This window comes from Zalophus californianus, chromosome 8, assembly GCF_009762305.2.
Source record: "Zalophus californianus isolate mZalCal1 chromosome 8, mZalCal1.pri.v2, whole genome shotgun sequence".
In the NCBI taxonomy this organism is placed as follows: Eukaryota; Metazoa; Chordata; class Mammalia; order Carnivora; family Otariidae; genus Zalophus; species Zalophus californianus.
The window spans coordinates 49,801,099-49,815,952 of NC_045602.1; the positions used below are offsets into that span (position 1 = coordinate 49,801,099).

The 14,854-nt window shown below is 50.8% G+C and overlaps 1 protein-coding gene across 1 annotated transcript in view; it reads right to left on the reverse strand.

The window, feature by feature from the left end:
• Positions 1-14,854, reverse strand: part of TET3 (tet methylcytosine dioxygenase 3) — a 99,063-nt gene that overhangs the window by 42,800 nt on the left and 41,409 nt on the right. Inside the window, 1 exon segment of the mRNA XM_027622535.2 lies at positions 2,894-5,027. Coding sequence (XP_027478336.2) covers positions 2,894-5,027 — 2,134 coding nt within the window.

Genomic DNA, 14,854 nt, shown 5'->3' on the forward strand with positions numbered 1-14,854 from the left:
GTTGGTAACTGGAGAGTACTTGGCACAGTGCCTGGAGCAGAGCAAGTGTTTCATAAATATTATTATTACTATTATTACAATTCTTCTTTTTCTTCTTCTTCTCAACAGCTCCCTAACCAGTCTTCTGCCGCAAGGTCATCACCCTTCACCGATCTGTCTTCCAGGCTACTTCCAGGATACACTTTCAAAACATTTATTGATTATAAAATACATATTTCATTACAGAAAGTTCAGAAAACATATAAGGGAAAAGTCACCCACTGACCAGAGAGACAACCACTATTGACATATTTCCTTCCAGTCTTTTCCTTCCTTCCTTTCTTCCCTTCCTTCCCCTCCCCATTTCTTTCTTTCCTTTCCTCTCCTTTCCTTCCCTTCCTTCCTTTCTTCCTTCCTTCCTTTCCTTCTGTAACATAGCTGAGATGATCATTTATGTACTGCTTGTGTCTACTGTCTCCCGCTAAGCAAGTCCCCGTAAGTTAACATTTAACCACACGAGGTAGGGTTGGCTCGAATTCTTTGTTTAGGACTGGACACAGAGAAAACACAAACTGGAGCAATAAAGGACTGGCCCTTCCCTGGCTGAGGCCGCAACAGAGGCCAGCATCCCACTGCCGGGTTTGTGCGATGCCCACACTCCTCTGCCCGCTCCTCTCCTCGCTAGTCCTCTCCAGGGGAATGCAGAGCGCTGAGGGCCCAGGCTGCCGGCCTCACCCCTGCCCGCTGGCCCCTGCTGCCACGAAGATGGTGCACGTGCTCTTGGGGTGCACTGCTGTTTCAACACCCAGCTTGGAACAAGAGTTTCCAAAAGAAAACATTGCCCTCGGTAATGACAACCAGGCCTGGGGGTTCAGAACACTCTTACCGTCCAGCCACATCCGCGTGACCACACAGGCACCCGGCTGACGCCTGCCGGAGGACCGACTGAGTATCTTGTGGCTTCAGTTGCCGCTTGGAGTGCACTGCAAGGTCCTTCAGAAATGAGCCATGTCTCCTAATTTTTATCCTTTACAGTACTTAATACAGAGCTGGTAATAATAAATGATTGATGAATAAAGTAATAGCCAACACTTTTCTTCCTTTTTAATACGTATGTTTTTACTTCTTTCTCTTGCCTTACTGCACTCAATACGCGTCGGGATTGCCAGCACTCTTGGAGTGCTTACTATGTGCCAGACACCAGTCTAAGGGCTGTACCCATGCTAGCTAATTTATTCCCTCCAACAGCCCTGGTGAGGGGATGTCATTATCATTTTCATTTTATGCATGAGGAAGTGACGGAATCAGAATTCAAATTTTAAAAACTAGTTTGATCAAACATCACCTCCAAATAATTGAATTCAACAACTAAAATATTTAGTAAGGACCAACTATGGCCTAAGCACTATGTAAGGTTAGGTCTTACACTGCAAGGGGAGAAATACCTGACAGTGTACTAAACACAAGGCAGGTGGGACAGATTCATACTAATGCAAGGAGGGAAAGGGGCAAAGGGAAGGGCCCACTTCCTATGATCAGAACAAGCCTCTCCAAAATGCTGAGAAATAAGGAGGCCCTCAAAGTCATCTCATTGTTAAGATCCAAGAATGAACAGGGTTAGCTCTCAAAGGGAACCACGATCCCAGAACATGTCTGGGAGCATTTGGCAGGACCCTGCACCTCTGTTCACCCCCAGACAGAAACACTGGGGCCAACATCTCCTTGTTCCCCAAGTGATTCCTTGTCTGGAGTATAGGAGTCTGGGGTAGCTGGAGTGGGCGGGACAGCCCAGCTCCTCCTTACTGACAAGGATGCAGTCTCCCAACAAATCACACCATTGACCCGATATCAATTTATTTTAACAAGCAGAGAACACAGCTTTTTTGTAAGGCCTGGTTTGTGTATCCTAAAATCTCAAGAATTTCAACATGCTCCTCACTAGCATCAATGTACTTTTTGAGCATCACGTGATGAAACACGTCTTTAATGGAACATACCATACACAGCAGAGAGCCACAGCCCTAGAGGAGACCTGGGGCTTCCCAACGCTTCAGTGACCTCCCAAGACAGGAGACCCCAGGAGCAGTCCTCAGAGCCTTGGCCCTGATTATTCACAAGAAGGCAAGACTCCTCGCTCTCTTACCCGCAGCCTCAGCCACGGCCTGGGTGCCAATTGTGTCCAAGCCCACAACTCAGAGCTCCGGGCTCTCGGCCCGTTCTTGGGGAGCAGCACCACCCAGGCAGAGACCCCGGGCTGTCTGTACCCCACATGCCCTCCCAAGAGGTCCCTCCACCCGCCCGCTCTCTCAGTCAGGACTGCGCTCCTTCTTGCCTGGCTCATGACACCTTTCTTACAGGTTTCCCCACCACCAGCCAGAAAAGTCTTTCAGAAGCACAAGGTGACAGATCATTCCTTGCTTTACAACTCTGAGAAGCTCACTTATACCGATAAGATCAAGTCAAACTCTTGACCCCAACTTGTTGGGCCCCTGCAAGATCTGGCCCCCACCTGCCTCCCAGGCCACCTTGGGTTCATACCCACATGCACTCTGCCCCTTCTGCTCCCCCTAGACCAAGAGCAGTCCAAATAAGCCCCGCCCTCTCACAGCCACCCAGCTCAGGCCTCAACACCAGCACCATCTCGCACAGGCAGGCCTCCATGAGGCCTTCGCATCCCTGTGTGTGACAAAGCACCAGCGCCTCCCTCCGCCGACGTGCTACACACCACGTAGCTTCACTATCTGCTTCCTTTGTGGACTCTTCCACTAGCTTGTGAGCTCTTTTCAGTGTCCCCAGGCCCCGGGGCGGTGGGGGGGTGGTTGGCACACAGTAAAAGTTTGCCAGACAGGAGATTGAGCCTAGACACCCAAGCCCACCAGGCCTCCGCTTTTCCTGACCCCCGGGGCAGACTTACCAACACAATCGCAGGTGGGGAACTCGGCCTGGGCTCTCTTTGCAGGTGTGTCCAGCAGACTCTTGGTGGGTGTGTCCAGGTACTTAAGAGGTGACTCCAGGAAGCCACTGAGGGTGGGTGTGAGGGGGTTCTCGGCCTTGGTGGGTGTGGCCTCCTGGCCCCCCTCCTCTGAATGGAAGCAGGTGGTTGAGAGCACAGTCACAGCCCCCGAAGACTCAATCTTGATTTGCTTGGGGGAGCGGGTAGAAAAAGGGCTCTCGGGGGCTGGGAGACACGTTGGCTGGTTCTCGGGGTCCTGAATGGGAACAGATGGGGGGCCAGGAAGCCCAAAGCTATCCCCAAATTCAGCTTCAAACTGCCGGATGAGCTCTTCCAGCTTGTCATCAGCAGGGGGAAGAGGGCCGGCGGAGCCCGGCTGCAGGGTCGCCATAGGGCTAGGGGATCTCATTTCCTGAGTAGGGGGCAGCAGGCTGTCCCCAGAGGGACTAGGTGCAAATAGCGCAAGAGAAGGTTCTGGGGGCGGGGGGACAGCAGAGCCCTGTGAGGCGGGGACAGGGGCAGGTGGATGTGCCTGCGAATCCTCAGAGGCTGGGGACCTCCGCCCTTCCAGGACAATCTGCCGCAGAGGTGGGAAGAGAGGCTGCGTTTCCCGTGGCCTGGACTTCTTGATCTGAATGGGCTTCCGGATGCTGGGCTTGATCCCAGGGGCGGCCTTCTCGGTTCCCACGGGACCTCCACCTGGTGTCAGGGGCTTCTTCTTCTTCTCCTTGGGTGGTCTGTCTGGAGGCCGTGGGGCAGGTGAGCTTGGTGGGGCCCACCAGCCTGGAGCAGGAGGCTCCGTGGGAGCGGGGAAGGAGGCATCGTGGGCCTGGTCCAGGAAGAGACTGCGCTTATGGTGAAGGTGCTGCTGCAGGGCGGTCTGGGCCTTCTGGTGGGCGTCGGGCTCTGTGGATGGTGCGGGAGCCTCCCTCTGGAGCATGGGGGATGGGGATGGGGCTGGGGAGGAAGAGGGCACCTCCACCTTGACCTTGGGCTTGGTGGGCAGGGCCTCGGGCCGCTTGAATACTGACTGGATGTAATCACTGGCGCTGCCCAACAGCTGCTCCAGTTCAGCCATGGGGTCAGGGCTTGGGCGGGGCATGGGCCAAGAGCTCCGGGGAGTTGCTGGTGGGGTGTCAGTGCCCCAGGCTTCAGGAAACTCTGTTCTAGGAGTTGCTGGCGGGAAGGCAGGGCCGTCAGGAGCAAAGGACGCGTGCTCTTCAGCCGGGACCACAGGCCACGAAGGGGCCCGGAGGTAGGACTGGGCAGACCGGAAAGGGGCAGGAGGGGACAAGGCCTCGGGGAGGGGGCAAGAAGCCTGGGAGGTGGAGTGGGAAGGCTGAGGGAGGGCAGAGGAGAGCTGTGTGAGGGCCTCGATGGCGATGGCCGTCTGCAGGCTGATGTTCTTTTCCTTGGCGATGCTCAGGGCACTCTGGGACAGGGGCAGGCCCTCGGGGGGAGGTATCTGGGGGACCTCAGAGCTGAGGATTGGCCGGGTGCTTGGCGCTGGGAGGCCAGCCTCAGCAGAAGGCAGAGTCCCTGGGAGCCTGGGCCGCTCCTCCCCGCCGTCCACGACCACAGACTTGATCTTCCCCTCCAGCCACTCGAGGTAGTCAGGGCACTCTGGGCCATCGCAGTTGCAGTTGGGTGGCTTCATGCCATGCCGAGCGAGGGCCAGGGCCGTCTGCAGCGTGTCCAGGTCTTCGCTGCCAGCAGAACAGCCCTCGGGCCCTGACCGGGCTCCCCTGCTGTTGTTCTCAGCCTCGCGACTCATCTCACGGTTGAAGGTTTCATAGAGCCGGGTGCTAAGGGCCCCATAAGAGGACACGGCTTCGGCCACAGCCGAAAAGGCCACCAGATCGTGGGCATCTTCCAGGCGAGCAGTGTGAGCTGGGCCCGGGGCACCGTCCCAGTCGGGCTTCTGGTCTATTCGCCAAGGACCCCCAGCCCCCAGCACGCTGGGTCCAGCGGGTTCTCTAGCACCATTGACCGGCGCCCCTGAGGCGCTTAGCTGCCGTGAGTCCCCATGGTACACTGGCCCTGAGTCCATCTGACCTGGAACAGGTCCATCAACTGGGCTGAGCTCTGAGCCTGTCTGAAGAAAGAAAGAGAGAAAAAAGGAAAAAGATGAGCCATGATAGTAGAAAAGCACTGTCCTGCTTCACACCATGCAGATGCATACCTAAACCCTGCATTTCTTGCACACTCTGTCCCTGACACAGCTCGAACCTGAACTCATCTTCATCTTCAGGTCTCCTTGCCCAGCTAGCTGCACCAACAGAAAGGAAAGGCAGATCATTAAGAGGTCCTAATCCAGAATTCTGAATGTTACTCAGATCCTTTTAGAGCCTAAGATCGATCATACGGACGAGGTTCCCCACACACCAAGCATTTATTAAGGACTCACAAAAAGATCTTTAACTCGCAATGACCAAAGTGACACCGGGACCATGCTGATTTCGGTGTTTGTCGGGAGAAAGCTAACCAAACACCCCAAGAAGCAATATGCCGTTAAGTGTGTGGTATATGTGGAGGGGGTGAGCAGCTCTGAGGGACAAACGCAGCCTGGACCAGAGGTCAGCCAGAGCTTTTCAGTGGGAAGGAACCCACAGTTTTTTTTCTGTCTGTTACCGTCCTCACTTAAGCCCTGGCCGAGCTCCGAGAGCTGGTGACAAGATGACATTCCCACTCCCAGCCCCAGCCAGGCTGGAGAGAAACACTGATGATCGGACACCACGTGCGTGCAGCCCCGTGCCGAGCCATTCATGCCAGTGACAAGCAAGGTGCTAGTCGGACCAAGATCCAGGCCTCTTCTCAAGCCCAAGAACCACTACTATACACCTGATGTCCAGCAAAACACACAGACGGGGGAGCGCAAAAAAAGGAAGGAGCCAGGGGGTCCAGCCCAGCAAGTTAAAAACTAATCTGAAGATGCGAAGTTCAGTTTGCAGAATTCATCCCTCTAGAAAGGAAAGCTCTTCCTTACAGTAGAATGCCAACAACAAAAATATAGAAGGGACAACAGATTTGGAAAGTCATCGGTGGATATGCCACAACTAGCAGGTGAAAGCTGGATGGGGCACAGGATATAGACACGGTCTCAAAATATCTCCTCGAAAATCACCAAGTTACAACATTAAAGAGAAATCTGGTAGATACCACCTGAACCAAATGATCAGAGTACTCATCATCACCAATATTGTGACCAACATCATGAGACTCTTGATATGATACACTGAGAAGGATAGAACATCACTCACACAGAACTCTAGCCAAAATGTACAAACCAAATCTAATTATGAGGAAACATCAGATAAACCCAAACTGGAGGGCATGCTAGAAAGCCCCTGGATTGTTGTCTTCAAAAATTTCAAAGACAAGAAAGACAAACATCTCTGCAAACATCTTGGGCTTCCTGAGGAGACAAGACAGAGAAATGCATGTTCATGCGTTAGATCACGGACTGAGGACAACAGCTGTAAGGTACACCATGGGGACATCTGATGCAATTTGAATATGGACGTGGATAAGATCACACTGTGTCAACCTCAGTCTTCTTGGCTTGAATCATTTTACTCTGATTATGTAAAAGAATGTCTTTGTCCTCAGGACACACATACACACACACTGAAGTATTCAGGATAAAGGAACATAGTATCTCTAACTTAACCTCAAGTGGTTCAGAAAAATATGATATGCATATAAAAATATAGAGAAAATGATAAAGCAAATAAAGCAAAATGTGAACAATTTTAGTATGTGGGAGTCCCAGGTACTCTTTTTGCAACTTTTCTGTAAGGTGTAGCACAAAGTGGATTAAACAAATGGTTAAATTGATGCTAATCCCCAGACTGTGGAAGGTGCCCATCATGCATGGGCTTCAAAGTAGCGGTGGGAAGGTGGGATTTGGGATCAGCGAGGTGGAAGGTGAGCAGAGACCCCAGCCTAGGGTTCCCACCTCATCTTCATTGCTGCCCATTTCTGGCCACAAAGGACCCTCGTGCTTTTCCAACATGCTTTTCTGAGCTTTGCACATGCAGTGCTCACTGCCTGGAATGCCCTTCCCAGCCTCTGTGGGGCCACCTTGGCTTATCCTTCAAGCACCGGCTCAATGGCACCCCCTCCCTGACCCGGCTGGCAGACTGCCCTGTGGCTCCTGTCCCCTGGGCTCCCACAGCACCTTGTGCATGCCTTAGCAGCACTTTTCACAGGCCCCTGCTATCATTCAAGCAGCTGCCTCCCCGACCAGATGGGAGCTCCTTCAAGACAAGGTCTGCATCTTAACCACTTCCGTGTCTCCTGCCCACACCTGCTGCACGAACACTCTCTCAGCCCGGTGAAAGGCCTCCCCATCCCCCACTGGCCACGGACGAGGTGGCCTTTCCCTGACCGTCTCTCCAAACGTGGAACTAGGAACGAAACCTTTCCTCTAGGAATGTGGTTGATCACCCAGTCGTCCCTTCCCTTCCTTCTCAGAAACCTAAACCACGGTGACAGCAAAGGCAACGAAGTCTGAAGTGGCCAAATTTTACATGCTTATGTGTAAAAGATAGAAAGAGCATGCATAACCCCGAAGAAACATGAGGGAGTAGCGCGGATTTACAAAAACAGTGTCAGGAAGACTGATGCTGTGGGAGCTGAGGCTTCCCCAAAATGGTCAAGACAACTAAAAGGATTTAAAAAGTTATTTTTGGTTTGTGAACAAGAACAAGGAAGGGCTAGGCTGGCGCTTGGGCCTCTGAGTTCCCTGGGAAAGAAAATGCTCTTTAGACCAAAAAGAGAAGAAAGGGAAGAGTGGACACAAAAATGAGGGAAGTGAAGCCAGCATGGGTGGGAGGAGATTTTAAGAAATGCTAAATTCCCGTTTCTCGGCCAGGGGATCCCACTGATGCATTCCCCAACACGTGCCGGGGATCCTGGAAGAAACACACCATCCAGAGAAGGTGCCACCAGCAAGAAAGGAGCAAGCATCGTTCCCGACTCCAGTGCACCAAGCAAGACCAGCCCCAGTAAGATTCCTGAGAGGGTAACTAAGGGAACCACAGGGAGCCAGGTTCAACAAAGGCCATCAACCCATCAACATCCAACTAACCTCACTGTTTTGTGTCATATGGTCATTGGACCAGCAGACTGGGAGACATCCTGTCTGATAGATCACAGACTCGAGGGCTGTAAGCCAAATCAGCCACAGATCTGTTTTGTTTGGCCTACATAGTGTTAGATTCTCGTTTGTCTTGCCAATATTAAAAAATCAAATTTTACATGAAACCGAGATTGTCTTGAAGGTCCACACTTCCACCTGGCTGACATGCCATGGCTACTGCTCGGGGCCACCCCCAGCCTCACCATTCCATGCTTTCTTGACACCAAGGCCAGGGGTCAGAGATTACTTATTAATTGCCTGAATTAGTTATCACTTCATTCATTTGTGTCACTTGCCAAGCCCTTGTAGGCATTTGCATTTGCGACTTGGGCCATGGATGTTTACATTTCCTAAGGCCTGCTACGACCCCTTTGAGGGCCAGCAGTAGAGAATTACAGGCCAGACAGGCTGGCTCACCACTGGCGGAATGACCATGTTCAAACTCAAGTGGTGTAGCAACCCAGGTGTGGGGAAGGGAGGAGTCTTTTTTTTTTTAAACGAATTTATTTATTCATTTATTCATTTGAGACAGAGAGAGAGAGAGAGAGAGAGAGAGAGAGAGAGACAGCAGGAGCAGTGCGGAGAGGCAGCGGAAGAGGGAGCAGCAGACTCCTTGGCTGAGGAGGGAGCCCAACATGGGGCTCGATCCCAAGGCCTGGAGATCATGACCTGAGCCGAAGGCAGACGCTTAACCATCTGAGCCACCCAGGTGCCCCCGGGGGTGGGGGAGGTCTTTAGTGGTCTGCCATAGGGCTCTGTCCTCAGAACTGTCCTGTTATTATTTACCAATATTGATAGACAAGGCACACTTATTAAATAGGCAGATGGTGAAAATAAGAGGGATAAAGCCATGTTGAATGAAAGGACCAGGTGCCAAAAGGTCAAGAGCTGGAGAGAAAAAAATCTAACAGGATAAATAGGGTCTTATACTTAGTCCCCAAACCATATATGTGCAAATCAAAGATGGCTGTAGTGCACATAAAAATGTCTTAGGGATCAGGAGAGGTGAAAGACTAGCTGATGATACACACAATATGATGATCTGGCAGCTTCAAAGGGTCCTATAACCCAGAGTTTTTTGCAACTTCTTTACTATAATCCACAGTAAGAAATATATCTTACAACATGATCCGTTATGTATTTATATATATGACAAGTTGGCAAAATACTATTTCCCCTTACTAGATACACAAATCCCTCTCTCCCTCTGTTTCTTGTAGGTTGCAACTTTGTAAGTTGATTTCATAGTCCACTAACGGGTCCCAAGCCATAGCTGGACACACACACAGCCATGACCTGACCGGAACAGGACCCGTAGCACAGGCACCGACGGCAGGCAGCGACAGCCCCTCTCTGCCCAGAGAGACCATACCTGAACCTGGGCTTCCCTTGGGGCTGCCCCTGAGGGGACACAGAGCAAGCAAAACAGTGCAAAACCATAGAGGAACAGGTCCCTTTAGGTTCTGAAGAAGACAAAATTCGTGAAAGTCTTTACACAACTGAAGTCTGTCAGTCTGGCACAGAATTAGATTCATTTTGAGGGATGGAATTGGAAAATGGGTAAAGCTTTAGAGAGGTACACATGGGCTCAATTTAGGGAACACTTTTAACACTTAGAGATGCTAACGCACTGACCCTTATCCCCCTAACAAGCAGGAGGCAGCAAGTTCTTAGGAAAGAGACTTTGAAAAAGGAACAAGGCAGTTATCAGGTGATTACTGGCAATGCTAGAGGATGGGGCTAGTTGAGGGAGGCCCTTTCAAAGTCTCAGTTCAGAAATGTGCCAGCTCTAAACCCCTCCACGCCATCTCCCTCAATCCTCGATCCCCTCTGGGCTCCAGCAGATGCCACTCCAAGGATGTTCCCCAATGTTTGCATTTTGTCTGGACCTCTCAGCTGACCTCCAGCTAGCTCTAACCCCTGGGACATGCTACAAGCCCACTGAGGAGCAGCTTGTCTCAAACAGAACTGAACTCCCCTCCCCATTTGCAACAGCCCCCTTTCCAATTTCCTATTCTGGACAGCGTTCTTACACTCGCCAATGTTCCCGACCCCAGCATCACCTGTGTTCTTCCAATTCGCCTGATCACCAGACCCAAACAGGTGACCCCAAACAATTTTAGATGAGAACACCTCTGCTCTATCTCCTCCCTCTCCATGCCTGCCCTCCTAATTTGAGCCTTGGTGTGTGTGCACACTTTCTAATTGTCAATCTGCCAGAGGCTCCTTCAAGCAACTCTATGTGCCCCCAGCCCCACCCCACCCACTACCTCTGTTGATGATGCCTCACCTTCCCTCAAGGCTCCCAGTACCACTTCGTAACTCCTCCTCCCATTCCACCCACGCTCAGCCTCCAGAATTGAAGAATGTCATTTGCACGCACAAAGTGCTTAGCGCGTGTGACAGACTACATTACACCCCTCCATCCCACATGTACTTCTCCCATGGAGAGGTGGGGCCTATGCTCCCTCTCCTGAACCTGGCTGGGCTTGGGACAGTGGAAGTGGCCCTACATGGCTTTCAAAGCTGAACACTCTTGGGGCTCAGTCACCATGCTGTGAGGAAGCCCGGACCACTTACAAAAGCCACATGCAGGTGTCTGAGCTGACATTACCAATGGAAGTCCCAGCCAACAGCTGCCATCACCTGCCCAATGTATGTGAAGGAGCCCTTCAAGGATTCGAGCCCAGTGGTCGAGTTACCTCCAGGTTTTGAGCCTCCCCAGCTGAGGCCCTAAACATCAAGGCCCAGAGACAAGCGTCCCATGCTGTGTCCTTCCTGACTTCTGAATCCAAAGGCTCCATGAGCATAATAAAATGACTGCTTTATGCCACTAAATTTTGGGGTGGCATAAAGACCAGACTCTATTTCAGGAACATCAAGACATTAATAAATGAAAAGAGACAGACTATAAACAAATGCCCTAAAGCCTATCAGTGCTGTGAAAGCAGTCTACACAAGGGCGTAGGGTTAGCGTCATTTCTATCTGGGCAGGTGGACATGTGTGTCAAGAAAGATCTCACTTTGGGGCGCCTGGCTGGCTCAGCTGGTAGAGCAAGAGACCCTTCATCTCGTGAGGTCGAGTCCCACATTGGGGGTAGTTTACTTAACAAAACAAAAAAAGTCTCACTTCAAAGTAACCTTGGGGACAAGGCTTGAAAGATGGGCAGGTATTTGGGAGGGGGGAGGGGTGGAGGAATTCCAGATGGAGGGAAGAGCATATGCAAAAGCATCCAATCATGAGAAGGCGTGGGGGCCCAGGGAAAGGTAAGCTGCTGAGCACGGCTTGAGTATTAAGTATGCGGAGGACAGGTGTGTGGCTCACAGCATGAACAAAACGGAGCAGATTTACCTTTTAGAAGGGGCAATCAGATGTCCCTGTAGAATTCAGACTGCAGACTACAAGGCTGGTGCCCTAAAGACCAGTTAGGAGACGAATGTCCAAATCAGTGATAAGGGCCTGAACTAAGGCAACAGCCGAGAGATCAGAATGAGCCATAGTTATGGAAGCAGATGATTAAATGTAGGGGCTGAGACAAGAAACGGAATCAACTGCCTCCTGATAAAGTCCTCCCTCACCAGACCTGCTGACCACAGGGTCTGGGCCAGATCCTACAGTCACCACACACAGCTCCCTTCTGGTGGGGGATCTTTCCCTGTGAGTATGACCAACTACACTGTAAGCTCCTACACTAAAGCTTCCATCACACCTTCAGGACCTAGCAGCGAGTACTCAGTATATGTTCAAAAAGATCTGCTGCTTCTTCCTCCCAGGACCTGGCTGGTACCCACCTCTTCAGCCCTGTACCCGGAGAAGAGGGCCCGAGAAATTCTGGGCAGAGTCGGTGGCTGCTACTCTGCTCTGGCCCCTGTCACGAAGCATGCACCGCAGAGGTCTGCAAAGCTGCCGGAGCCATGGGGAATACCTCTGCCATACGTGACTGGAGAACCTCACAACTGACCCCCAGATCAGCCTGCCCCGAATCCACCCTCCGTGCACAGGCCCACCAAAAGTGGGTCCCTTTTTACAGCACTTTCCAGGTACAAAACCGCACCTTGGCCTCACTGGGATCCACACTCCCAACCCTACCCAGTCGGTTCCCTGCCTCACAGTGTCACCAGGAAGGCTGTGACCCATCCCAGGCTGAGCCTTGTCCAAGCTGGGGGTGCTCTCCCCTCAATGGGGGGCCAACAGGGGCTTGTTACTGGAAGACAGGCAGAGTAAATGCCCTTCTCAGATCCAAGCAGAGACTCCATGCCCCACCCCACTTCATGAAGAGCTAACATGTACATACAGCACACCAACCCCAGTCATGATTCTCACCCTAAGGGGACTCCAGATCTTCCTCTGAGGGTCCAGGAAACTCTACTGGGATTGGTCCCTGCACCCTGCCTGCTCAGGACTCCCAAGGTCCCACCCATCTCTTCTTCTACAGCCAACTCCCTTCTTCTGCTCCCACTCCCCCACAGCTGGTCCCCCAGACATCTGCAGGTATTCAACAACAGCAGTTCACCCTCCCCACCTGAGGGGCTCCAGAGAAGTGTAGAACTCCACCACCAAACATCTCATTTTTGTCTAGAACACAGGGTGCAGAACAGACAAGACACCAGATTTCCCAAGTCCTTCCTGGCTCTCAGAGTATCAGCACACTGAAACCAAATCAGCAATCCCCTATCAAAGGGAAACAGAAGGAAGGAGGTTAAAGACTACTATCTTGAGAGATCAAAGTCCTCGCTGGCCACACCATCTTAGGGCCTCTAAGAAAGGGGAAGTCAGAAGAGGCAGAGTCCGGGGGCTGTTCTGCAGACCAGTCACCATGTTGGAAGAAACGTATCTGGGAAGGTGTTTCTAGCCAGGATGGATGAGTCTGCAGTCAACCTCCACTGAAGGCCAGTGGCTGGGAGGCAGGGCTGGTCGGGGGTGCATCCTCTACAGTGGAATCTCCAAGAATGAATTCTAGGATTCCAAGAGAGTAGTGGCTGCTCCCCACCCAGCTGGCCAACAGATCCCACCCAGCGCTTTCCCAGCAGCCCGTACCAGCAGCTCAGCTCCTCTGCCCTCCAGCAGCTGTGCCAAGGGTTGGACCTCCCAGCTCCGCCCTTCCCCCCAGTCCTAGAGAGCAGCTGCCAATTCCTTCCTCCCCTCCCCCTCCCCCAACTGATGGCCCCACTGCCTCTCAACACAGGGGCCGTATTTATGGCACCTTCTGTCTAGAGGTGATCAATTATTCATCTCTTAAGAGGATTCTCCTCTCCTGGGATTTACTGATGAAACAAATCTGTGAGAGGGGAAAGAGACTTTTAGGGGAGCCCTTTCAGGGGATGTGCTCATTTGCCTGCATGTGTCTGAGTGTGGGGGTATGTATGTTGGCTAGCCCTGTCCCATGTCTACACTCTCCACACCCAAGCTCTCTGCAGACAGCAAATCCTGGGGGACTATGTCTAACTTCTAGAGACTGTCATGTATTGGCAAAGAGTGTTCTTGTGTGAGGTGGGGGGAGGTAGTGGCTCTTGTGGTTAGTATGTACATATCAATAAAACACATTAAAATCTAATTTTTTTCCTACTACAAACTGGATACAGATGTAGCAGATCTCTCAATGGCTGGGGTGATGCTTGGGAAAAAGCTGAATTAGACCCAATGACCTCAGGGAATTCCTGAGGTCACCATATCTGGCAGAAGCACAGGGCCGTGACTGTTCATGCCTTCTGACCCAACAGTAACCGATGTGGTTTCAAGGAAGAAAGGAAAAGAAGAGGAACTAGGAAAAGTCTAGTAACTTCGATGGAACACTCCTAGAGTATCATGCTAATAACTGCACACTCACTTATCTCCTCCAATCATCATAAACTCCTACAGGGTAGATATACCTCCACAGATGAGGACCCTGAACACAGAGAGGCTAAGAAACTTTCCCAGGATCACACAGCAATCCAGAAGAGCAGAGTGATTTTTAACCATTAAGTATTCCTAATCTCACTTCAGGAAATGTAAACAAAATAAGACAACAGAAGAAATTAAAAAGTTACATGTGCCAAAGATTTCCCCTGAAGCATTAATAATAAAGAATTACAAATAACCTAAGTGTCCCAACAAAAGGGAAATGGTTTTAAAATGTTATGCTGGTTTTTCTTCATGAAAAGAAAATGGGAATAAACATATGAAAAAGTACTCAACTTCTTAAGAAAATGGGGAATAAACATATGAAAAAATACTCAGCTTCTTAGTAATCAGAGAAATACAAAATAAGATCACCGTGAGATTTCTTTTTATACCCACTATATATAATTTAAGAGCAAGAATGTTTAGTTCGATTCTCCTGGTATACACTAGAGCAAAATCATCAATGTTCAATCATTCCTGATCTAATTGGTTATTTTTGGAAAATTTTTTTTAAAGATTTTATTTATTTATTTGAGAGAGAGAGAATGAGAGATAGAGAGCACGAGAGGGAAGAGGGTCAGAGGGAGAAGCAGACTTCCTGCTGAGCAGGGAGCCCGATGTGGGACTTGATCCTGGACTCCAGGATCATGACCTGAGCCGAAGGCAGTCGCTCAACCAACTGAGCCACCCAGGCGCCCTAATTGGTTATTTTTGAAATAAGTACTGGTATGATGTCCACAGCATATATTGTTGCTTCTCTTATGAATACTTGTCTCAGGCCTTTTCTTCGATGGGCAACCTTTCCTTGGAAAATAAAGCATATAAATATGCATTCTTTCATTCTAAGTGTTATTTTGTACATGTATTAACATACCTCTTTATTTTACTCATGGTA